The sequence below is a fragment of the Diadema setosum genome, chromosome 21 (genome assembly GCF_964275005.1).
Source record: "Diadema setosum chromosome 21, eeDiaSeto1, whole genome shotgun sequence".
NCBI lineage: Eukaryota > Metazoa > Echinodermata > Echinoidea > Diadematoida > Diadematidae > Diadema > Diadema setosum.
Window position 1 is genome coordinate 25641611 of NC_092705.1, and position 26683 is coordinate 25668293.

At 39.1% G+C, this 26683-nt stretch overlaps 1 protein-coding gene across 1 annotated transcript; it reads left to right on the forward strand.

Annotated features, from left to right (window-relative positions):
- The first annotated feature begins 1649 nt into the window (after positions 1 to 1649).
- LOC140244658 (importin subunit alpha-3-like) lies at positions 1650 to 26683 on the forward strand. The gene is made up of 11 exons (XM_072324278.1): positions 1650 to 1772; positions 12106 to 12231; positions 14967 to 15145; positions 16066 to 16238; positions 17754 to 17968; positions 18781 to 18912; positions 19629 to 19757; positions 21977 to 22081; positions 22878 to 23112; positions 23933 to 24021; positions 24763 to 26683. The coding sequence occupies exons 1-11, from the start codon at positions 1695 to 1697 to the stop codon at positions 24859 to 24861; spliced, it is 1560 nt and encodes a 519-aa protein (XP_072180379.1). The 5' UTR covers positions 1650 to 1694; the 3' UTR covers positions 24862 to 26683.

A 26683-nucleotide genomic window follows, 5' to 3' on the forward strand; every position in this document is an offset into this window, starting at 1 on the left:
CGCTTAATGCGTCATTATCATTATTATCATTATTATTATTATTATTATTATTATTATTATTATTATTATTATTATTATTATTATTATCATTATCATAATTTGCAGGACTGAGATATGCATTGGAATCAATTCAGTCTTTTTTCAGTGTGTACTAATATATGTTCCACTCTTTTTTGGTATGTTTTATCAAAATCAATTCAAATGAACAAAATTTACATGTGATTATACATTCTTTTTTCCTCTTATTTTTTGTTGTTTTTGACTTTGCCATGGTTCAAATCACCTTCAGTCTTGTTATACTTTTGTATCTTACCAACCTAGTGTTTCACGCCTGGAAGGATTTGCAGTGAGTCCTATGCCTTCTAAATCAAAGACCAAAAATAAAGGCCCTATAATCTTTTGAATTAAACAAATTGTTGGGATTATATAGGCCGAGGTGTACAATACATTTTGATTTGTCATTATTATTGTTAGTATTAGGTCCTATTATTATCATTATTATTATTATTATTATTATTATTATTATCATTATTATTATTATTATTATCATTATCATTATTATAGGTCTGAGCATGGAGCTACCAAAGAGTAGCTCCATGGTCTGAGGAAGACGTCAGCCGCTAATTTGCGGGAGTGGCCAGTGCGACCAAAGTAAATAATCATTGGAAGTAAAGTGTTGAAATTTCATAACTCTCTACTTTCATGCCCGAGTTTAAACTCGACAAAACGTCAGACAAACGTTTTTTTAATCATTATTATCTACAGGACTGTTTGTGAAATCAAGAATGAGTCGAGGGAACATAATTATAGTGTGTTACTTGTATAATACTCCTATACAATTTCAATGATGAACTGGTTTTAAAGCGAAAAAACGTGATTATCTTTGTGCGAGGGTTTTATCACAGTGGGAGTGTACAAAAAAGGTAAATAGGCAACAACAAAAAAAGAAGGTTTGTGGACTTATAACATAAGTTTATCGCTCATTATGTGTAGATACGGAACATCTCATTTTCGAACAGTTGATACTCAAGTAGGGTATTGCAATAAAACTAAGTTTACATTCTTCGATCAGTGTTGTCTATCACATTCATTCATAATTCAATTGACAGATTTAATTTGATGTTAGATCTATAACATGCTACTCAACCTCAAGAGAGTACTGTAAGCCGAAATCTATAACAATACATTCGTGATTAATGATATGATATACGTTGTTTACAGTTGAATGAAAAGTATCATAAATGAATAATGGTATTGCATTTGCTCTATATCTTGCCTTTATCTCTACGCTATGACTGCATCGTGCGTGCCTTATAGATTGTTTCTTCAACTTTCTACGAAACTGTTGTGCGATTGGTCAATTGGTAGTGAGTCATACAGCGTATGTTTGTAATACAAAATACAATACTAAATAATGTATACATTTATTTGTCATTTAGCAATTACTGATTACTTTTTTTATGTTATAATGCAAAATATGACGCATTTTATATGATATTTATAAAGTAAAATGAGGAAATTACTCTTTACAATTGTTACCTGCTTTAACCAATCACTATCTCCCTCTTAACCCGCCCTAAAGTGAACACACTGCGTATGACGTCATAGTCTGGCCGGCATTTTGGAAGTGACTGCAATATAGCCGGTGTTGTCATTCTCTGTCGAAAAGGGAACTCACTACGTAGTAAAGGAAAATGTCGCATTTATCAATTGATGATCCCGCGATGGCAGGGAGGATCAAAAGCTTCAAGAATAAGGGGCGAGATCAGGAGGTTAGTATGTGTATTTTCAAGTTAAAGATCGGGATAATTCAGGTTCTGTCGCTGTCTATGCTACGAAGTGAGTGCCGTGTGAGGCACCGTCATTGAGGACGTTTCTACACAAGACTGCTACCTACCGCATACAATACTGCAAATGGTTTGTAATGGAAATGAGTCAACGCAGCGCAGCTCAGTGCCAGTGGGCGATAAGTGGTGATTTGTGCAGCAATGCGTTTCTAGGTCTAACGTGTTCGATTCTTGTTCACTGACGACCAATTAGCAAGCTAGGCTACATCAATTCGTGTGCCTAAAATTTGTACATTAATGTATAGGTCCAATTTGCCTATAATCAAACACAACCATAACCAAGATCAAGAATGGCCAGAGCCAGAGAGTAGAAGAATCTAGAAAATCTAACTGTTTGTAACTGTTGCAGTGTACTGTTAACATTAGCATGGTTAGTGTTGGTTGCAGTGCACAGTGTAGGGCCAAATGTTGTTGTGCAATCACAAGCGTGAGCGTGCAGCTCCCACCATGCCCACACGGGCCACAGTTCACAAGTCAATGAGGCCATACTGGCCACACAATTCAACAACATGCAGCAGAAGAAAATCTTGTGGTTGTGGATACTTGTGCTCTGGCATGGCAGGTACTGATAGGCTTGCCTACCCAAGGCCAAGGGCTATAATATATCTGGTAGGCCGGATGGGAGTTAGGTCTAGACTTGTCCTCTTTCTTGAAACTTAAAAAGTGAAGGTGGCAGGTGGTGGGGCATGGGGTGTAGATCTAATGCAGTGTAGTGGGTGTCTACTTTTGTTGTCTGTCTCTGCTGATGATGTTGATTGTTTTTGATGGATGTGGTCTGCAAGTTAGCGGTGCATGGTGTAGAAGTTCTACAATTGCAAAAGTGACAATAGCTTCTTTGAGGCATGCGTTTTGCTGTTGTGGTGTTGAGTGTTGGCACTTATGCACTTGTCAATGTAATGACTCACCCCACTACCCCCGGACATGGGTGCGTCATTTCCTCGTTTGGTCCGTCAAATTTGTGACCCAGGTGTTCGTCATTTTACCAGCTTTGTCCGTCAAATTTTTGACTGAGGGGTGCGTCAAAACCCCATCATTGTCGGTCAAATTTTTGACCGAGGGGTGCGTCATGGTACGTCACTTGGCTATGGAAAATAACACGCATTATTCTGAACCGAGGGGTGCGTCACTTGCTATGGAAAACTGCACGCATTTTTGCACGCTACCAGTACCGTATACACGTACCGCGAGTGAAATTACAGTGAGCGTTTTCCCGCGGCAAGTGAAAGTCGGGAAGCGTTTTGGAATAAGAGGGGAAAATACTTGCCAGAATCTGGCAAACAAATAATTTAAAAGCCACCCTTTCTCCTCACATTTTCTAAATAATGTTCTGTGGTGACAAAGGCGAATTTTTGACAGTAAAAGAAGCGGCAGCAGAAGAAACTGCCTGCCGCATGCCATTTTCTGCTCACGGGATTAGCCCGACGAGACGCGCGACACTGCGCTGCAGATGCATCCACCGGACTAGCAATGGCCGCGCACACACAGCGCATCTGCACACATGTGATTGTCATGATTGCATGCACAGAATACACACTACAAATGTACGGAATACCCGCTTAGTATACTGATATCGTCGCATGCAGCAGCGTGATGTACGGTGAATGACGGTACGGTGCTTACAGGGCCAGGGTAAGGGAAACTTGCCGAAACTTTGACAAATTATGTTTACGAACCAAAAGAAAATGAAATTGCTTGAATAAAACGTATGCAAAAATCGTTTCAGTATTTTCGAGGGTGCGTCATATGTACCGAGGATGTCCGTCAAAAAAGTGACTGTGGTGTTCGTCACTTTCAACATGTTGTCCGTCAAAAAAGTGACTGTGGTGTTCGTCACTTGCAACGTTTTGTCCGTCAAAAAAGTGACTGTGGTGTCCGTCAAAAACCCCGTGTGGTCAGTCAAAAAATGACCATGACGCACCCATGTCCGGGGGTAGTGGGGTGCGTCATTACATTGACAAGTGCATTACTTTTGGTATACATAGAGTAGAAATGTGCAAGTGTACCTTTGCGCTACTGCGTCATGATCCAGTATAAAGTGGAATATTCTCCGTTTATCTTTGACATTTAGTTTAATGTCAGTAGGTAGCTCGATCGCTGTGCGCTGTGCTGCATGGGCGGTACAAAACGCGTTCACGGCATAGGCAGCGAGCTCAGTAAGATTTTACAGTACACCTTTAGATCATTTCACTAAATGATAAATGTAGCAATCACAGCGAGAATTTGTATAGTATCTTTAATTATTTTTTTTTCCTATTAAACAGACAAACATTTTTCTCCTTCCCCTGAACTTGCACCAAGTGATAGCGATTGAGGTTTGAGCTTGTTGTGGTGGTTGATGTTGTGGTTGTTGTTCATCTTGTATGTGTATTTGTGTGTGTGTGTGTGTGCATGTGTGTGTGCATGTGAGGGTGTGTGTTTGAATGAAATAAGATTGTTGAAAATATGATTATAACTCAGGTAAAAGACTTGACCGACAAGTATGTCTAAGGCGAAAAACTTCTCATTTAAAGTAATGACATTTGCTGGGTCAGTTGTTCGTTTTTAGACAGACACCATCGATACATACACCATTGCGACGGTTTCCGCTGTTGTGGTGGAAACGCAACTTCGACCCAGTTCCCCCGCATAAAAATGGTTATTATTATTTTTTCCAGCTTGGTTTTCAAACCAATCTGGAAAAAATATACGGTATACAGGATTAATCAGGAAACATTTTGACTCACCTCTTCCACTGTTTCCTCATGTTTTCTGGTTGTTTCCTCCACTTCTTTGCAGCGCTCCCCAATTCATCGCCGCCGCCTTTTGAAAAATGACCGCACGAATGTCTACGGCAAGCCAAATGCTCCATACAATCACTATATGGGTACACTTACGTTTATTGACTAAAGTACTAGTAAGTTGTTCGAGCGCTAAATTTAACTTTGTAATATTGTGAATGAGCAAGAAAATGCTTATTCATTATATAACCGGGAGGAAACAAAGGATAGAGCGATAGGCAAGAAATAAGACTGAATAGAATACTACAAAGCAAGATACATGTATTTTAGTGGCATGGAATTTTTGGGAATTGTCACTGGCATTCAATGCATATAGTGTAGACAAAAAACTTCCACATGGATTTAAATTTTGCAAATCTTGGCTTTCGCAAAATTCATGACATTAAAATGCACATAAACATGCCATGTGTTTACTGTATTGTGAAAGTTGACATGAGGAAAAAGGCAAAGATTAATAGGAAGGTAAGGGAAAGTTAGGAATACACGAAAATGGAAGAAAAAGGGAGGAAGAAAAGACAAAAGGAAGAGAAAGATGTACAATGTAGGGGGATGGACATGCACACCCTCTTGAAACCGCGGTGTATACAACTGCTACCGCAAGATTTGTTTGAGGGAAAGGGCAAAACGAGTCTAGCTTTTCAAAGACACTGTAGAGAAAGCCGCTGTGATTGCTACATTCATTATACATCTGTAGATGATCGACTGTAACGTACTGAACATATTTTTACTGTACTGACTGCTTGTGTGCAGAGTTGCATTTCAAGCTATTGAGCTATTCTGACACAAGTGCATGTAAAAGTGTCTAATGGTAGTTACTTTCAGACTTTGGATACTCAGATGCAATTATACAAAGTTATTGAATATCTAGTGTGAGTTCATGCACGTTTAGAAATCATTTGACAAGGTGGTGCGAAAGTACATTAGCACCTAGAAATCTGCTAGAACCATATGATAGACTACATGTAATTATCCCGGTGTGCAGCATTTAGACACTTACAGTATGCGGCTATCATAGATCTTCCACCCTCTCTGAAGAGTCAGAAGAAATTGACATGTACAACTTTGACAAACCCAACTCACCTGACATGCAGAACACCCATGTCAACTCATTAGTGATTCGCATGGTCAAGAAGTGACCAGTCGTTGTGCGGTCAGCGTGTTCCTCTTTGCAGCAGGGTACTACTGTACGAGCTGAAATTTTCGCGTACAGATATTTTCGCGAATTGCTACTTGGAGGACATTTTCGTGTCTTGTTTATTTCGCGGTTGCGAGGGTCTAACTGAACTTAGTTATTCACGCGTTGTTATTTTCGCGGTTCAAAGGCGATTCGCGAAATTCGCAAATTCGCGAAAATAAAACCACCGCGAAAATTTCAGCTCGTACAGTATCACGAGTAGTGGCAGGGTGCCTGGTTTTACAGCAGGGGAGAGTTCCTGGTTTGCAGCGTAAGGCAATTGTACATGATAGAAGAGGCTAGGTTATAACACCACCAGCAGATTGCACACTTGCAGTGAATGCATGTCTGATATTCCATCTGAGGTAAATCACAATACCAACCCTCTACTATTACCCTGTTTGCGGCCTCCCCTAAAAACCTTGTTTGGTCGTTCTCTTACATATTTGCAGCATTCAGTAGAAGGTTTAATACTCCTGTTCTCCAGACCTCCCAACCATTCTGAATTTGGAGGAAAGAATCTGAATTTTAACCATTCCCAGCTCTTGTTTCAATATGATTTTCCTATTTTTCTTGATAATTTGGCTGCACGTTCCTATGAAAACTGCTCTTTCTTTCCTACTTTTGAGCCAAATCATCCCTGTTTTTCAGTCAGAAAGGTTGGGAGGTCTGGCTCTCTCACATCAACTCAAATTGACCTTCAAAGCACCATGTATCATTTGAAACTGATCTTGGGCCCAACATCATTGATGGCCCTGTGGTCCAGGGCCATCAAAAATGGTGACATGGAATTTGCTCCTGGGACAGGTTGCTCCGGTCTTACTGTATTATCTTCGGGTTAGGGTTGTGATATGGTTTTAGGTTTAGTTTGATGTGAGGATTAGCATTAGTGTTAGGGTCATTTTTATGAATAAAATTTGTGCTTGGCTTAGCATGCAGGCATTTCATTTGAGCAATAGTCACAGGAACAAATGTCATTGAACCCAGAAATAGATGTCGGGCCACCACTTCTTAAGAAAAGATATGTTTTTGTTCCTTGATCAGGCCACCAAATTTCATGTTGAGTCACCAAAAGAAAAAGTTAGTGTTCCCTGGATCTACAAACATGTATGTTGGTACAATATCTATTAAGCCTTAAATAAACTGATTCGTATCTTGCAAACTTACCGACCTTAGAGGCTTTCTTTGGGATTTCCAGTTGTATTTCAGCTAAAGAGTGTTGAATGTGCTTAGTCCTGCATACATAGAACAGAAGCAGGAGTTGCTGGCATGTGTTGTGGAAAGTGAGAGTACTCATGCACCTGATTTGGCAACATCATTGATGTTCAGGTGTAAGTTTCTTCAGTTTGTCTCCCACTACTGAAGAAACTTACACCTGAACCTTCACCCCTCTTAATAATATCCTTCTTTCATTTATCATTGATGTTCAATAAAACTGCTCCTGCAGCAGATAGGCACCGTGAGCACTACAAACTGGGATTATTAGTCTGTATGATTTCCTGAATCTAGTAGATAGTATTTTCTAAATTTATTAGACAGTAGCATTTTTGTCAATTTTTGAAATTCCATTAAAACTGGATGATGAACTTTTTCATATTTTTCAAAAGAGAATTACATTATTTAAAGATATTTTGGGTCAGTTTGTAATTTCATGGCAAAATGGTGTTTTTGTCAAGAGAAAATTAAAACCTACCTTTCATTAATAAGTCTTATTAACATCATTTTTTTTTTTCACTGAGTACAAGCAAAACTTCCAAATCATGTTAGCAAACAATGCTGATAAAAGCTTCATTCAGGTGTACAGTAAAGTGTGAGGAGCCTCAACGAGCATTTAATGAGTGTACAGCATGTAGAAAATATGCGTAGCATGTACAGTACCCGTACCATTGCAGAAGCCACTCCCCCATTACCTTTGTGTTGTCATATTGTGTGTGCAGTGTGCGTGCATACTTTCTCGCTCCTCAATCAAATTCGCTAACCTTCAGCGGGCATTTTCTTGTAGTGTACCAGTACCTCTTAAAATATCTGCTTCATCTAAAAAAAAAGTTTTCAAACCTTTTTCCATACTCGAAGACGTGGAGCTACAGTAGTGAAAGACTATTAACTGTTTTTTTAATCATCTTAGATCTGCATTATCCGAAACTACTTGCATGCTTTCCGCTGGCTCAAATAACAAAGGAGATGCTAAGTGCTTGGAATAAGTGCGATTCCATCAATGTTTACATCAATTTTATAGTGGGAATCACGTGCTTGTGTTACAGCATGATGTGAAAACAGTCTTTTTCTTTCATGTGATCACCAAATTTGTTTGGAATTATTTACATCTTTGAGTGGGGAAAATGAATTCAAGGCAACATCCAGCACATACACTTGTAATTGCGTTGTTATCACAGCACACCATGCATAGAGATCTCCATTTTGTCCTACAGGACCTGCATGCACACAAATGAGCTGACAAGAAAACATCCAAAGGTACTTTGTAGGCAGTGCACCATCTGACACTCTACTGCAAGGTGCTAAATTTTTGAATTAGATGTATAGGAAATTGGCACCTCCATTGAAATTTTCATCAGAACCCTGTGTGGGGGTTAAATACCAACATCAAGCATACAATTGTACTTTAAAGGGTGTGTACAGTTCTGGTGGAGGTGAGGATTTAGCTTGTAACGTTTTGCGAGATATTCAGAAACCACTCTATGAGATGTCAAAGAGCATGCAATTCTAAGGGGTATTAAAAGTTTATTTGATGAAAATCGGTTTTGAAATGGCCGAGATATCCAAAAACAACGTGAAACAAAGAGATCCTAATAAAAGGCATGGCCTGACGCCTTTTATTATTATCACTTTTTTGGATATCTCAGCCATTTGAAAACCAATTTTCATCAAATAAATGTTGAATCCTTCTTAAAATTACATGCTCTCTCATATTTCATAGGAGGTTTCTCATTATCTCACTTAGGAATGTTAAAAACATGAATCCCCACCTCAACCAGTACTGTACAGTCCCTTTAAAGTCTAGAGTCGAAAATGGGGAAAGAGATCAATCACGTGGAAGATGACACACTCATGTTGTGAATGTCACAAGATGTCTTATAAATTTTATTCATTATTGCTTTGATATCATGACATAAAATGCTATCGTGGGAAATTGTCATATCAGGTTGAATATCCTGTCTGCATGTACTTGTACCTGCCACATGTACAGTATGATACACAAGATAAGATTTTTAATGCTTGAAAGAATGCCAAAGAATAAAATGTTTTCATGTTTGCACCATTCCTGTACATGAATGGTCTACTCTATTATTTGCTTTGCTGGCAAATACAGATTTATACCCCAGAAACTATGGTTTCTATTACCCCCCCCCCCCCCCCCCAAAAAAAAAAAAAAAAAAAAATGATGCTTTTGGAGCAAAAATATTGTTTCCTGAAAATTTAATACATTTTATTGCAGGAATGAGTATTGTTTCTTGTAACCAAAAGGAAGAGAAATATGTATTTGACATGATAAAAAAGACTTCCTGAAAATGTCCTTATTGTACCATTTCTCCACTTTTTGATTACATTACACATTTGTAATCATGATTTTTGCTTCCAGAATTTGCTTTACAGTGGTAACAAAACCCTACTTTGGTTTTGTGCAAGAAATTTTGTGTGACATGTACAGTACACATACTTGTAATATACGTGGACATTGTATAGTAATACCACTTCCACTTTAAAGGTAGGGGATACCTTTTACAGAACTCCCAAAATGCAGCAAAACATTAAATATGAACCTCAGGGGACTTGTTTAGGCCACTGCTTAGAAATTTGGAAATCAACAGTTATCTACAATTTGAATAATGCACAAAACTCAACTACTCAGTAGTTCTGTGTGTCAGCCACACTTAAGCCTTTTTGTTGCAGTCTTCTGTATTTTCTATCTATAAACACAAATCTAAAAGTATAAGAGCTGATGTAATAACATATAGAGTGTGTGGCAAGAATGTATATAGAAATGTTTGTAAGTTTTGATGAACTTTATTCACAAAATATACATGATGGACACACATGCAGTGCATGGGTCTGCAAAGGTAGCCTAGTAATGTACTGGAATTTACGGTGAGCCCCGAAAAGAATTCAATTCAAAATCTAACGGTCAATAAAAATGTACTAAATGTTACCTTCCACTTTCAATACTTTATGGGAGTTTCTAAAATGATACTCTCTTCAACATACCACTGTGTTTATACAACTCTTAATTTAAGGCATGCAAATGGGATTCCCTACCTTTAAAGGAAGTGGTTTGCAAGAAAGAAATGGCAGTTGTGTAGACCTCCAACTTGGAAAGTTGAAGTTGCGCAACGTAAACAATGGGTGTCAGCTTGTTGCTGTAACGTATGCTCAAATTCTTGTGCAACATCCTCAAGAATTTGCAACAAGCCCCCCCCCCCCCAAAAAAAAAAAAAAAAAAAAAAATGTATTCAAACGTGAAAAACATAAGAAGCATCAAACTTAACTGGTTCTCAGATATTTGTGTGCAAAACATGAGTTGTGGACCACCCTACTGACACACACCTGCTTTGATGACTGGGAGGGTGAGTTTGGGAATAGGGTTGCAGTGATTCAGAAGAATACATTGTGTACGATATGAATAGATGAAGTCAGAAGACGGAAGTGATCTGATTTTTTACTGATTCAACAGACACATTGTACTGTATGTCTACAGTGTTGGCCTTTTTGGAAGTTCTCTATAGACCCAGCTTGCCTACATACTGTAATTTTTCAGGACATCCTGACTGTGTTCCTTGTACATGTACTACAACCTACATTGTACATTGTATACATGTTGTACAGTTGTACATGTACATGCAATGTACAGTATGTACTGGGTAGTACACCCTCTGTTCCAATATTTGATTGTAATGTCCATTTTAGAATTAGGTATTACACTGTACATTGTACTTCACTGTATGTTTAGTCTGCCTCCATTTTCTCCGTTATAGTTCTTGAATCAATGGGCACAAAGTACTGTAAAACACAATATATTCGCGGCATTAAAATTTCGTGTATTGGAGCCGACGGCCTTTCTCGCTGCATGAAATTTTTGCGAATTGCCACGGGCATCCAGTGCATATTGTGTAGGCAAGAACCTTCGCGTGCATTTTAATTTTGCAAATGTTGGCGCTCGCGAATTAAGATGCACCCGAACATTCCTTGTTTTACAGTACGTATTCTTTTAGGATAATACATGTATGCCTCAAACACATGGCTGACATACAGGTGCAACATGTACAGTACATGTATATAACATTGTAGTTGTACAGAATAATGCAACTGCTGTGAAGTCTTCATTAACATGTACAGTTGTAATGTAAGAACATTTTGGACATTATTTTGTCATTCAAATCTTGCATCTACATCCAGTATGTACATGTATATTATACAGTGTATTGCACATAACACAATATTGTGTTAGTGTGTATGTATAACTGTATTTGTACAGTGCTGTATGTATACTTGTTTATTTACTTGTGCATGTGCACATAATATGTCTATTATTTTGTTCATGTGTAAATTTGTGCACATGTGGCTGTTGTATTTTGTACGTCTGTAGCAAGTGTACAAGAAGATGTTTCTCTTGGTAAATTGTTGTTGTATTACACATTTACACTGTACACAAGTGTTTACATTGTACATGTGTATGTGTATTTATGATGTTCAGTGCCAAAACAAGACATTGTCTAAAACAGATGTACACTTTGTACATTGTAACTTGTCAGGTTGCAGGCGTACACATTATGGCCCGAATTCACGAAAGTGGTGCAAATGAAACCATGGTTTAAACCATGGACAAAAACCATGGGGCGCCAAGTGTCACGCGGAATATTTCGTTACGAAAATGGTCATTTTGTTGACAAAATGACCGTTTCGTTAACGAAATTGTCATTTCATGGACGAAATGTTAATTTAGTTACAAATTGTTGTCATTTCGTTAAAATAGTCATTTCATCAACGAAATGACTGATTTTGTAACAAAATATTCCATGCGACACTTGGCGCTCCATGGTTTTTGTCCATGAGTTAAACCATGGTTTCATTTGTACCACCTTCGTGAATTCGGGGATATGTGTTTTATGTCATGTACATGCTGTATGTAGTTATGATATTTGATGCAACCAATTCATTAGATACTTGCCTTCAGATATGTACAGTAGTTACAGTTGTATGATATTATTGTTGAATATTAAAGGTATGTGTATACAATGGACAGAAAGCTAAATGTTGATACCTTTGATCTCCCTGCGATCTTCCCTGTGTGTAGGAGATGAGGAGAAGGCGGACGGAAACGACGGTGGAGCTGAGGAAAAACAAGCGGGAAGAGACGGTGCTGAAGAGGAGAAATGTCCCAAACCTTGAAAGTACAGACTCAGAGGAGGAGTCACCCCTAGTAAGACAAAAGACCTTTCTTTACTCTATATGCAGTATCATCAGTGGAGAACCAGAAGGGCTTTATTACAATTTTTTTTTTTTTTTTGGGGGGGGGGGTGGGGGTACAGTGCCCTCCTGTTATAACGACCATGGTTATAACGAAATTACGGTTCCAAAGAAATAAAAATTTAGGCCTTAAGATTATCTGCCCTATGTTTTTTATTGTTAATTTGTTCAGTTTAAAATAACAAAATTTTGATATAATGAAAGAAAATTGCTGGTCCCGAGGTCTTTGTTATAACAGGAGTCCACTGTACTGAGTTTTTGATATGATTTTGTAGACCTCGATCTCCTCTACATTATGGTGTCAATTTTGAATTATTTTCATTTTCAGTCAAATGTGAAAAATTAAAACCACAAGGGCGCCATTGCACAGCCACTGTATATTTGAAACAATGCTTTTATCAATCTTCCCACCTTTGATTAGATTAACGTTTTATTTCATAAAGTTTTGATTGTTTTATTTTTATTTACACTCAAATCTTAGAAAGCGATGATGCCCTTCTTGTTCTCAGCTGATGATATGTTTCACAGGCTTGTTACTTAAATTGCGAATTTCACAAGTTTGATGATATTCGAAAAATGCAATGATACACAAAAATATTAAGTCCAACCCCAACTCGAATGTGACATGCATACGTACATGCATACACTGTACATTTCTTTGTCTATTGTTATACAAAAGTGCTCTGTGATCATGAAGTTAGCCACACGCAAAAATGTTGTTAAGTCCTATTTTGTGAAAAACTAGACTGCACTACAGAGATACATGGCATACAAGTTCAAACGGGAAAGTATTGGTGTAAATTCCCAAAAGCTAAAGGCATTTACGTGTAATACGAGCAGCCCTCTTTGCTCTATTCGCATCTTATGAAGAGAATTTCTCTTGTTTGGACATGTTGATCTGGCTTAAGATTATAATTAAGGTCCAAATGTTTTGAAAATAGACATGTTCTGTAAGGGACATGATTAGAGTGACATGATTCCTTGAACATGATTAAAATTTCACTTGAAAGACTCAAATTTGAAACCCTTTGCCCTCAAAAGAAAAACATGAAAGGAAAAAGTGGGAATGTATGAATATCTTAAACTTTGATTGATAACTGAATTTTGCATCACTAAAATGATTATACGTTTGCACTACCCACTTTCTTGTTAGGTACATGTAAGGAAGCTGCCGTTTGTTACAATTTTTATTTGAAATGCTTGTGGTTGTATGTACCCATGAGCACAACTGGCTGTAGGGATCTTTAGATTCACCGAGAACAGTGCTGGTAGAAAGTGAAAATGGGCCAAATGTCACACAGTACAAGTATGTTAGAGAAAACGGAAACCATATTGTTAACTGACACGTCAGTCCTCTGTGTCCCACTTAGTTACTTGCCTCAAAGACATAACAAGCAGATATGGGGCATTACGTTTAAAGGTCCAAGAATATATGTAAGTGTACGTGTTCTTCTTGAACTCATAATAGCTTTTCAACACAAACTCTTGCATAACCTTAATTTCTGTGAGCACAAAATCAGTGTACACTAGTGAACAGTGTACTGTATCAAACATGCATGTGAAGTCAAGCATCTTTTGTAACATCCACTTCAGACCTGAAAAAACACAACAAAACAAAACAAAAACCAACAGCACCAATATCTACAGGTAAGCATTCTGGTGTACCACACTATGCAACAGGAACATATGTACAGTGTTTTGTTTGTTTGTTTTTTTAATATAAATAAACATACAACTCTTGTATCTATTTTTGATTGTTTTGATTGATTGATTGAAATTAAGCGTAAAAAAGAAAGAAAAAAGAAGTCATTATTGAAATCTGACTGGCAACCATGGTGAAATTGCACAGATATTCATGGACTGTAAAAGAAAAGACAGGTACGTGTTCATAAGTACAGTATATTAGAATCAAGATATTGAAAATCAAATTCAGGAGAATATCATTGAAAGGGATAGTCCCACCCCGCCCACAAGCCAGTTTCTGATTTGATGGCAGTACATGTACCTTTCTTAGAACACCATACATTTTAAAAAGTTGTTCATCCATTGCATTAACTGTGAAATGTGCTCACTGATGTACAGTAAGCTTGTGTTACAGTGTTTGTCATATCAACCAACTAATCTGATAGGGCTTGATAAGGTAGCATGCAAAGTTGTTCTTTACCAATACCATGCTTTCATTATCTATAATTTTGATGATTCATCAAGCAGAGCTGTTTGTTTGAAGTGGAATATTTCACACAAGTTGAATTACTTGTTTTTATACAGATGTACCGTGTACAGCATTGTACGTTGTAAATCATCACTTTCAGATTTTGTGTAAATGAATTCAGTAGTGCTCAGTGTAGCATGCTCTTTGTCGACCATAAAACGCCAGAAGTTATAAAAGGTATTGTAACAAAAACATCTCTGAGCAAATGTCATATTGTAAAACCAGAGGCAGTCACGGCATGAAACTTTTGTGAAGTGGAACCAACAGCCTTTTTCCCCGGCATGAAATCTTTGCAAAATGCTACTGGCATTTGATGCATTGTGTAGACAAAACACTTTTGCATGCATTTTTATCTCGCGAGTCTTGGCTCCCAAAATTCACGAAAGTTTCATGCTCTTGAAATTTTCTGGTTTTACAGTAGCATCTTGATTACATTTCCTTTTCATGATATATATGCGCTTGTGATCTTTTTCCAGATAAATAAGTCCATTTCAGACATTGTTGTCAACGCCAAGAGCATGGAACCCAATAAACAACTCGACGCAGTACAAGCAGCACGGAAACTCCTGTCCAGCGACCGCAACCCACCCATCGACAATCTAATAGAATCCGGCATACTCCCAGCTCTAGTCAACTGTTTAGGAAGAGGAGACAAGTAAGAGGAATTGTCTTACAATATATTTGCTGATATAGTAATAGAGAAATAGATGCAGATATGCCTGTGATCATTTGAGTTTGCAGTATATAGTGTCATTAAGAATGAAATACTGTGTTTACAGAGAAAGATAAGCTTTTGAACTCTGATTGCATGTACAAATTTGTGTGCTAATACGTCCAGGTTCCCTATTCATAAACCAAAATTGAATTGTGCTATCAAAAAATATGTGATCTCCCAGAGTGTAAACCTCTGGAAATCAACATATGTTTTTGAGCTGTAGTGGTTTGCAGTCTTTTGCATAAAGGAAGAGGAATTGATGGGCTTGATTACATTATGATTATAGATACAGTAGTATGTCATGTGTCTGTCGATACTCATGGACATTTACTGTATACGCCAAATATTTCACAAGGTTTTTATTTTTGCGAACTTTGCAAGTCATGTGTTTTTCATGAAATTAAAGACACAGGAATATATTGACACTGATCCCAATATTAATATGACGTATGCGTATACAATTCTCCTTTCTGTACAAGACTCCATGATCGCAAATTTAATCACTCGCGAAATGGTTGGGAAGTCTTGATTCGCAAAAAATTTAGACTCGCTAAATATATGGCGTATACAGTACTTGTGCAGCAAGTGCATAGACAGAGAGGTTGAGAAATTTGAAAGATCAGACACTTGTTAAGCTCAGATTACTCTGGTCACAAAAGTGCAGTACTGGTACTGTATCTTTTGAAGGAAGTCATTTAGAGGAATGCAAGCAGCAGAGGCATACATTTCCTAGAGACCATAGATGCAGTAGCGCAGCCATAAAAACAAAGAATCTGTAGACCGATGCTTGAAAGTAGCTGTACAGAGTGTTGTATCTAGGATAACTTTGGTCATCCCAATTGCTGATCCTCCCTCCGCAGCCCATCATTACAATTTGAAGCTGCGTGGGCCCTCACGAATATCGCGTCCGGAACGTCGAAGCAGACGCTTGCCGTCGTGGAAGCCGGAGCCGTACCATTCTTTCTCCGCCTGTTGGACTCCCCCCATCAGAACGTCGCTGAGCAAGCAGTCTGGGCCCTTGGAAACATTATAGGTATGTGTGTGAGTGCTAGGTGATCATTGAGATGCTCCCAACACATGGCTGTCAGACAGTTCTGGAAATGTGTGCCAATTTCTCCATGTCATGTGGCATTGGCTAGAAAGAAAATGTCATCACTTATCACGATGGATGAGTACCCAGCATCATGCAGTGGCATTGTGTACTTTCAGCAACAAAAAACAAATAAAACAAAACCCAAAACATTTGTGGGCACTTCACCAATTGGCCCCACTCGAGACAGGTATCTAGCATTTAGAATAAAAAGCACTTTTGATAGGCTCTTTCTTTGGAGGGTGCCAGTGGAGCCATTTACAATGTAAATTCTTATGTACTCTATCATTCTGCTCAGTTTAGAAGTATTGTTAGTGCAGTTGTAATATGCAGTGTTTTCTCACAAATTTTGCAAGTCAAGTGGTAGTAAAGTATTTGTGAAAGTGACAGCTCTCAAAACATTGCAAAAACAGAGGTGCACTGTATTACTTCTCAAGGGTGGTCTTTTGTTATGGTGAATTCAACCACTCAGGGGAATTATCTTACAAGTCCAGATTTGCAAAATGTATGGCGTCTGCAGAACATGTTGATAGTTTGAACCAAAGAAATGAAAAATAAAATTATTAAGTTCTAAGTTGATGTAGACCTATTTTGTTTACATCTTGTTACTTTAGTCACTTGACTTCTATTGAGTAGAATTCCAGCCGGTCACATGTGTGCCATCCATTGTTGCTGGTTGCTCGTTTGTGCTTTGCTGAAATTGAAGCAGCATGAAATCTCTGTATTGCGCAAGGACCTTTCGTAATTCTCTGAGCCCACTCATTAAATGTTACGACTGGTGAACATTGTCTCATCCAGGAGGCTATTATTAGACTTCACACAAATGGAAGTAGCTCCATGCATCATGGCCCCGATGTTGGATTATAGGCCAATCAAAGCCAAGTATGGTACAAAAGTTTGATGAAAGCTCGACTTTCACTTGTTTCAGGCATTTCCCTGTTGAGCTTACATGCAGGAATCAACACTAACTTTTTTTTTTTCTCTGGTGGCCCATTCAGGTCTCTAAAGATCTTAAAATCTGAAATTTTGGTGGCCCCCTAAACCGTAATATGGCCCGAAATAAATGGAAATATGACCATCCATTTTGAATTTGAAATGCCCGATCAGGCCACCAAAAGATAGTCTTATTGGAAATTTTGTTGCCCAACGTCAATTTTTAGTGGCCGTGGGCCACTGGTCATGTTGAGCATGGCGTTATGTACAGTGGACTCCCGTTATTACAAAGTCCTCGGAATCGGCAGTTTTCTTTCGCTATATCGAAATTTCATTATAACTGAACAAAAAAAACAATAAAACACATAGAGCGGATAATGTTGCAGCCTGAATTTTTACTTCGTTTTAACCGAAATTTCATTATAGCCATGTTTGTTATGACAGGAGTACACTGTATTGATCATGGATACTGAAATGTCTAACATATTGATATTTACCTCCCCTGGAACGCATTTCTTTGACAAGGTGACGGACCGCACTGTCGAGACTACTGCATAAACGAGGGTGTCGTCAGGCCTCTGCTCAGCTTTATCAATCCCACCATCCCTCTCTCCTTCCTGCGCAATGTCACATGGGTCATCGTCAACCTCTGTCGAAACAAGGATCCCTCGCCTCCCATCGAAACCATCCGCGAGATCCTGCCCGCCCTGTCTGCACTAATCCACCACTCGGACACAAATGTGAGATCACGGTTTCGTCTTCCAACCGTATTGGTTGTCATATCAGATCAAAATATCAATATAATAATGGAAGCCTATGCTGATCCACCTGGTACAATGTTCTGAAAAAAAGTATTCTGTATATTAACCCTAACTAGGCCGGGGGGGGGGGGGGGGGGGGGGGGCCCTCGGGTTAAAGTGTTTATGTGCCATGCCTATTTGGGACCAACCTGTGTGTCGTTTGCATTTTCCAGTCATCATTGATCAATTTTTATAAACTGATATCAGCCCTCTCTGTTCTCAGGCATAGTGTGATGTCATAAGACACAGTCCATTGACCTTAATGAGAGGATTTCCCTCAGTACACTTGCGCAGTATAACAGCAATGAAAAAAGAACTCAAAACATAACAATTCATTAATTAAATAATGAATTAATGAATTATTCCAGTTGATTAACTGTCGTCGTAAGTTGTACATGAAAAAGTGCAGTTTTTGTTGACAAATGTCCACAATAGCCTGTTACTTTAGAAATATTAAGAAATCAATATGTTAATTGGGAATGCATGACGACGCTGGCATTTTGTATGTATTTGGCACATAATAATAATAATAATGACAATAATAATAATAACAACAACAATACCTGTATAAAGCACATAAATAAGCACATGCTTCTCTATGCGCTGAGACATACATATTAATGGCCTTAGCAGTCACAGTACCCTGCATTCAACCAACCATTTCATGTTATTTAGCAATCCTGTATTTGACTCATGAAATTCATTCCCTTCCACTGCACTGCAATTCTTCTTTCCTTGTTACGTCCCTGCAGATACTAGTTGACACAGTGTGGGCGCTGTCGTATCTAACGGACGGAGGAAACACACAGATCCAGATGGTGATAGATTCCGGCATTGTTCCAACGTTGGTGCCCTTATTAAATAGCAAAGAGGTCAAAGTTCAGGTAAGACATCTTGGATCCTGTATCTGTGTGTGGATTGGCTAGGGTGATGCATTATGTGGATGCATTCTTGAAGCCAAATAATTTGGGATCAATAGCTAAAGAAGAATCGTTCTGCCTCCATGCACATGGGGCACAAACCCTATGACATTCACTATATTAAAAGTTATAGGTATAGATCATATCAGAAAGGATTACTTGATTTTATTATGCCTCCACTTTTCGTTTTGTGGTACAAATGTATTCATTCAACTTTTTATTCTCTTTAAACCCATCACAGTCCGAGAGACCACATTTCTGTGGTTTTGTGCAATATCTTTCCGTCTTGGTTTTTTGCCATTCATCTTCAGTGTGTCATAAGTTACTGTTTCAGGAGTGCAAACACGTCTTTCTTTTGAACTCTTGTTTGTTCATATATATTATGTTTGTTTCGGTGGCAGGATTTTCTACAGCCTCTTGATTACTGAACTGAGGATTTGTTCTTAAATTGGCAATACAGTTTTAAAAGTTTCTGGGTTTTTTTTCTCCAATTGGGAAATTTTTGTAAATCTCTTTCAGATTTTGTGCTCATTTAATGAAATGACCAGTTAATGACCAGTTACATCTAATCTTTCTCCAACATGGAATATGCGATGAATTCAGAGTTGGCAGTTTGGTAATGATAACAGAGATGATAATATCCACAGCAAATTGTTCCTGTTCACCTCTTACCACAACAGACAGCAGCACTAAGAGCAGTAGGTAACATTGTGACCGGCACCGACGATCAGACGCAAGTCGTCTTGGACAACCGCGCACTGGCGTACTTCCCCTCCCTCCTCGACCACTCAAAGGACAAAATCAACAAGGTACGTGTTTACACAAACAAGGATATCTTGAGAAACTCCACGTGGGTGACAAGAAATTTGTTCTACTGCGCACCGCTTGAGTGTGTTTAATTTGAGCATACTAAGGGTGAGGCGTTGGGAATTATGAAACAGCGGAGAAAGTGAAACATGCAGTAGAGAACAAGAATAATAATGTTTACTCCAAAGGACTGTCTAAAAGGGGACTCGGTACCGCTACTGTTTTCTTTGGAAGTTATTGTTATAGTGCCTGATGGAGCTATAGTGACATGAACCTGTGCATTCTCGAAGTGACGAAATAAAGGTGCCACTGCCAAATCTAGTGTAAGTTTAGTTGTAGGATAGGGTTAAAGTTCGCAGAGTTGAAGTATTTGATTAAAGTTTTTTTTTAGTTAAGTGTTTAATTTTATTTTCAAAGCCAGTGATGGATGTAGTTTTTAGGTCCCTTCCCCTGATAGAAGGCAAGCTAATGCAGGGCTGAAGGTTGCCAGTGGCAATGCATTTGCTGATAAAGGAGTGCATCCGAGGCTCTGAATTGCCGTTCCCCCCAAAAAAGCTATCCCTCCGTGACGGTCATCATTGGGCAATCCAGAGCCAGTGACGAAGATAGCCATTATCCCTGTCGCTTTGCCTTCATTTCCCCCATAGTATGGTAGTTGGTTGCACCTTGACGGGCCTCGTGTTTGGTCTCACTTGGCCTGTGGTTGTCTGATCGAGAATGACTTAACTCCTTGGCACAAATATATGGAAAGACTTTCTGTTGTGTGGAGCTTTATTGTCCCAAACCTGCTTGCGTTTGTGCAGTAGCTTTAGTCCGTTCTGAAGTAGTTCTATGGGTATGAGCTTTCATTTACTTTAATTCCATCTCATTTATCAATTACTTTACTTCAATATCGCCCAACCTGAGGAAATCTGACCCCCTCATGATTTTCTTTAGGAAATTAATGGCCACTCAGGGTATGACTTGCGTCTCAAATCCCTTTTGCTTTCCAATACTTTGCTTCTCTTTTATATTAATCTTTGAATTGCCAATATTTTGAGAGAGATAGAGGGGAATATCACATTTAAGTGGGGGGGGGGGGGGGAGGGGGAACTTGCCTTTGTGCCTGATGAAAGTATGACATAAAGTGCAATGCATTGGTGTAATAGACTGCTGGTCAGTCATGGCGTATCAGCTGTTCTCTTTATTTATATTTGCATAATCTGTCAACTGTTGTGTACTTCTCGTTTGGGTGTTAGTTTCATGTTTTGTTGTACAGTTGAACCTCTATTATCCGGCCTCCCTTTATCCGGATCTCTCTATTATACGGACGCAATCTCGCCGTGATTTTGCCCAACTCCTTGAGAACTCCTACACAAACACACATGAATTACATATTACTTCCAACATGATTAACATACATTACATCAAATTTCCTTCCAAATTGCTTACCCTCAGACATTTTAACATCCCCAAACATCCCCAAATGTAACAATGAAAAGGTTGCGGTATACACATTACTACATGTGGTACTACAATGGGCTACATCAGTACATGTGTATGTATGTACATGTATAAAGCATTGAGTCTCCCGTATCTGGCCAAATCCCTTATCCGGATGAGCCCCGGTCCCGACTTGTCCGGATACAAGAGGTTCAACTGTAATTGTATTTCTTTGAAATTCAGTGAAATAGTGTAATGCGTTTTACTGGGCTGGGTCTCCTTTTCCCTTTTGTGTGCAGTAAAAATAATCATAAATGCACAGCGATAAGAGCTTTCCCATCAAAATGCGTTTTCACTTTTGCTGGAAGCGCTTTTAAAAATGCAATAAAGGTTTGGGGCCGAATGGTTTGTTAGTGTTGTATACTGACATGACATGTACTGGATGGGAATAAGAGATAAAACAACGTGTGATCTTTTTTTTCAGACTACGGAATTCTGTTTGTTTTCACTACTTCTTCTACTTCTTGTGGTTAAGAAGAAGAAGAAGAGACAATAAGTGAAAACACTTCTTGGGAGAAACAGTACATTTCAGGTTCCCTCAGTATCAATTTCTTTAATATTGTTTCCTTCAGTTACTTGTCCTTTTTAATTAATTGTACGTTTGCAATTAGAATGCATGAAATTTCTTGAAGCTCATAAAATTCTGAAATATCTCATGTTCTCAGTAGCGAGGACATGAGTGCATTGGTTCACAAGGAAAGAGAATACGCTGAAGATATTCTCGTTCTGTGCTTTGCAGGAGGCTGTGTGGTTCCTATCAAACATTACAGCAGGTAGTCAGAAGCAAGTGCAAGAGGTGCTGGACGCCGGTCTCATACCACAGATCATCAGGCATCTAGACAAGGTAAGGCGGCTTCCGAGGACGAACGGTCCCCCATGGGATCGTTGACTCGCTCCTTTTCCTGCTGCCCTTTCCTTTCTGAAAATCTTATTCCCTCTACATGGCACTCGGTCAAAAAGCTTCCTAAACTGGTACATCTGTCAATCGGAGAGGACTCTGTGATTATATATAATCTCTGAAATGATGGATTTAAACAGGCTAGACTTGTTTGTTACTGTTGTTGATGGTGTTGGTCGTGGTGTTGTGATTCATTTTTTGTCTTGTTTTGTTCCTTCTAATAATGATTAGTCTATGTGCTTCCTGCTGAGAATAGTCACATGCTATTAGTTGTCGATGATTGCCCAATTAAACGTTTTGTTACCAAAAATTCAACTCAAAAGAGACTGACTACATTTGCTTGAATAGATGATTTATGTACACTTGCATATCTTCTTATATGGACAGGCAAAAGTGTAGCAATATCACAGAAACTTCACGGAGTTCATTGACATAGAATATAGCTACTTTGGTAAAAGTGATTCCAGTAAGATGATTTTTTTTTTTTTAGTGAGTGATGTGCTATGTTCATGAAATTTTGTGAATGACTTTCTTGTCAGAACTTGTACTTGCACGTGTATTATTCAATCTTTTCATTTGATGTATGTAACAATGTAAGTGAATTGTAGTGTTATGATACTGCCTTTTTATTTTTTTTTTCTTCAGAACCGTACTCATCTTTCAAGATTGTAAAAACATATACAAGGGGAGAAGGAGAATATGATATGAGTTGTGTTTTGTTTTTTTCACCATTTTTCTCCAGAGTGACTTCCAGACGCAGAAGGAAGCCGCCTGGGCGGTGAGCAACCTGACCATCAGTGGCGACAAAGAACAGGTGGCCGTACTGGTGCATCACGGTGTCATCCCGCCCCTCTGCAAGCTGCTGACCGTCAAGGACGCCCAGGTGGTCCAGGTCTGCATCGATGGCATCAACAACATCCTCAAGATGGCCGGCGAGAACTACCACGAGATTGCTGACATGATCGAGAAGTGTGGAGGTGAGGGTCGCAGCTGCTTCATGCATGTCTTTCCTTATTTGAGGGCTTGCTCATTTTTTTTTGAAAACGTCTATATTTTAGTGATTGTTATGGTCCTCTACTGCATTGCTGGACCAAATTATGCCAGCAATGCTGGGGCAATATTGCTAGCAGCAGTACTCATTAAGTTATGCTTATGTGGATATGCCGAGGAGGCAGGATGTGTTTAAGGGTTTTTGTGTCATTGAAACTAATGTGTTGCAAGGATGGAGTTCTACGGCAATCACACTCTTCGTGCAATGTGAATTTCAATTCATTACAGCTCCGCAAAGGAAGGTGTTACAGTTCAGCCAGCGATCAAGTTCCCCCTAGATCGCGATCACGGGCGATCAGTGATCGCATACGTGATATGTCGCAGTCATACAATCAATTGATTGTGACATATCGCGTATGCGATCACTGATCGCCCGTGATCGCGATCTAGGGTGAACTTGATCGCTGGCTGAACTGTATGTTTTCATCGGCGTAGGTTTGTTTGTTTGTCTGTGTGCAAAATAACTCAATGAGTCGTGGACGGATGTGGATGAAACTTTGCAGGAAAAGTTGATAGTGACACAAGGAACAGATATTAAATTTTGGTAGTGATCTGGGAATTTTTATAGGTTTTTGAAGGATATGTTCATCGTTTTGCAGATAGGGTCAACAAACCTAGGAGTTGAAGCTGCATGTATTTGAGGTTTGCATATGCTCTCTAAAAGAGCACATGCTCTTGCTCAAATACCCACCACAAATATCTGCTACAATTTCAAATCGTCTGTTTTCTCTTTCCCCCTCCCCCAAGGCTTGGACAAGATTGAGATGTTGCAGCACAGTGAAACTGAGGCAATCTACAAGCTGGCTTATGAGATCATCGACCAGTTTTTCTCAGGGGTGAGTAGTTGATGCCCGCTCTTCCCAAACTTTCCATCATTCTGAAAATATTAAGTGACGCTTTTGTTCCTATCCTTCTTTACTTGTATGGGACAGGAAATACCTCGTACTATACCTCGTACTTAGAACTAGAGCTAGAGCAGTTGAAAATGTGTACGAAGATTAAATCTCAAGAACAATCAATCATTTTGTGTTGTGTGATTACTTATTGGGTGATGGTCACCCCTAGGCACCATTTCACAAAAGTTGTCAGCCCTGACAAGTTGTCGGGTCTCTGTGACAATCACGATAGTAACAGTCAATGACCAGAGCTTCTCGGCCAATCAAAACCAAGGATTTTACCGAAATTGTCAGAGATTAACAACTCATCAGGGCCCCATTTCATGAAAGGTTGATACGATAACAGCTCTTGCTGGAATGGCAATTGTTATGGTAAGGATAAGAATCCGCTTCCTGATAGGCTGTTGCTATTGGAAGTTGCCATTCCAGCAAGAGTTGCCATCCTAACATCTTTTATGAAGAGGGGGTCCTGGACTGACAACTTTCCTGAAAGGGTGCCCTGGTCATATCTTCATTTTCATGCAGAGCGACAAGTTTCAGAACTGCCTGTGTCTTTGCCAAATATCTCACTAGCAAATGTGTTGGATTATTAAGATGTACTGCTACCGTGTTTCTCTCTTTTGAACATCTGTTCATTGTTTTTGTTTATGTTTTTGTTTTTGTTTTGTTTTTTCCCTCCAGCTGGATGAGGAAGACCTTGCGCTGGCACCTCAGGCCAACCAAGATGGATTCCAGTTCGACACCAATACCAACATCCAGACAGATGGTTTCCAGTTCTAGTTCTGACCGTTGGGCACCTGCTCTGCGACCACCACCCCCCTCCCCCGTTCTCTCTGGAAACTTGGCTGGGCGTACGTTAGGTACCCAAGACACCACACGGATCAAAGAGATGTGCACCAATTGACAAAGCAGTTGTGTGCTCCCTGTTGAAGTGAAAAATGAACATCCAGGGTGAATCTGTTGATGATGCTTGTTAGGGCTTTGTTTATTATTAGCGGAATAAATTTTGCCCCCTCTTCTGGTTACAGGAAACCAAAAATTAAAAATAAAACAAGCATTTCGTGCTCATCGATGCAATGATGCATGATCAGAAGTTAAAGCTCCTGAAGGACAATGTGCAGAGTTTTACCGAAATTGTCAGGGACGTATGATTCAGAGCACTTTAATGCCGGGTGGAAACGCTTCTTATTCTTCCCATCAGGGGTTCACCTTCCGCAGAGCAATATGAGGAAATTGACATTTTCTGTCGGACTTGCAAGGAAATCTCGGCCATTTTCACTGCGTCGTCTAATATGCAGTACCTTCAGAGTTTGCACAGCATGCTCTCAAAAACAAGGAGTTGTCGCCGTGATGGTATGCGTTGTAGCACCATGGTTCATGCACATAACGACCGTCAGATTTGCGCAGGAAGCAGAAGTTAGCAGTGCTCAATTGCCGCAGCTCCAGTCTGGAGATCAAAAAGTGATGAGTTTCACCTATTCTGCATGACGTCAATAGCCTTCAACGATGATATTGTATCATTAAGGACATATGAGTGTTGATCATCAAAATTTATCAAAACTTAGCACTTGTTTTCTTTTAATCGCCTCCACCTCGTAGGGTGTCAGTCTTTACTTCTAAATTCTTCCTCCATGCAGTGATGCAAAAGGCATATGTTGGTTTTACGATTTTATTGTCCGTTCATTTGTCTCGTTACCATGGCAACATGAAAACCACAGAAGGTACCAGAAAGAAACTTTGTGTTAACACGCACGGCCGTTTGAGAATGCACAGATCAGATCGTAACGTCATTAGATAAGAGGTTGGATTCGATACGCAGTTGCCAAAATTTTGACAGGTTAGGGCACGAATACAGGAAAGCGTAACACAGAATTCATTTAAACCTGTCGCGTTACCAATCCATGATGACACATTTCTCTTTACCTTTAGCAGAGTGCAAAGTCACAATCGGCCGTTTTGCTAATGACTCAAATATTGGATGATGTCCAGGCTTGAGGGATTTTGTCAATGTCAACTATGGGAATTTTGGAAACGATGTGGACAGATGCTATGAAAGTCATAGCCAAGGCGAAATGTCAAAGTTGCTTTGTGTCTGCAATATGAAGAGAATTTTTCAATGTAATGTCATCAAACCTAATTTATGGAACTGGTATTCCAGTGCACTTGTCTGATCTTTCTTTCTTTTATCTATCTTCTCATTTTTTTTTTCTAAATTATTCTTGTTCTTAGTGATAGTTAGGGTAAATATTTAATGGTATGTGAAAGCATAGATGTCAACATCTTGATCTTCAAGTTTGAGACACACCCCGAGTTGTCGTTTTTGTTTTTTTGTTTTTTGTTTTTTTGTTTTTTGGTCAGTCTCTTCTGTAAATTTTCGTAGATGATATTCACGCGTTCAGGTTCTCCCCTCGCAGGATCTGCATTGGAGGGTTACGATAATGCTGATGGCAAACCGTGAGTGAGTTGTATATTATGTCCTCACATGATCTCCTTCTCGTAATCCTGCTGCTAGCAAAGAACATGTTTAAACGTAACATTTGTGACTACGTATTGGAGCCATATTAATTATTGTCGATGCAGTATGCTGAAACTTGAGAAGAGA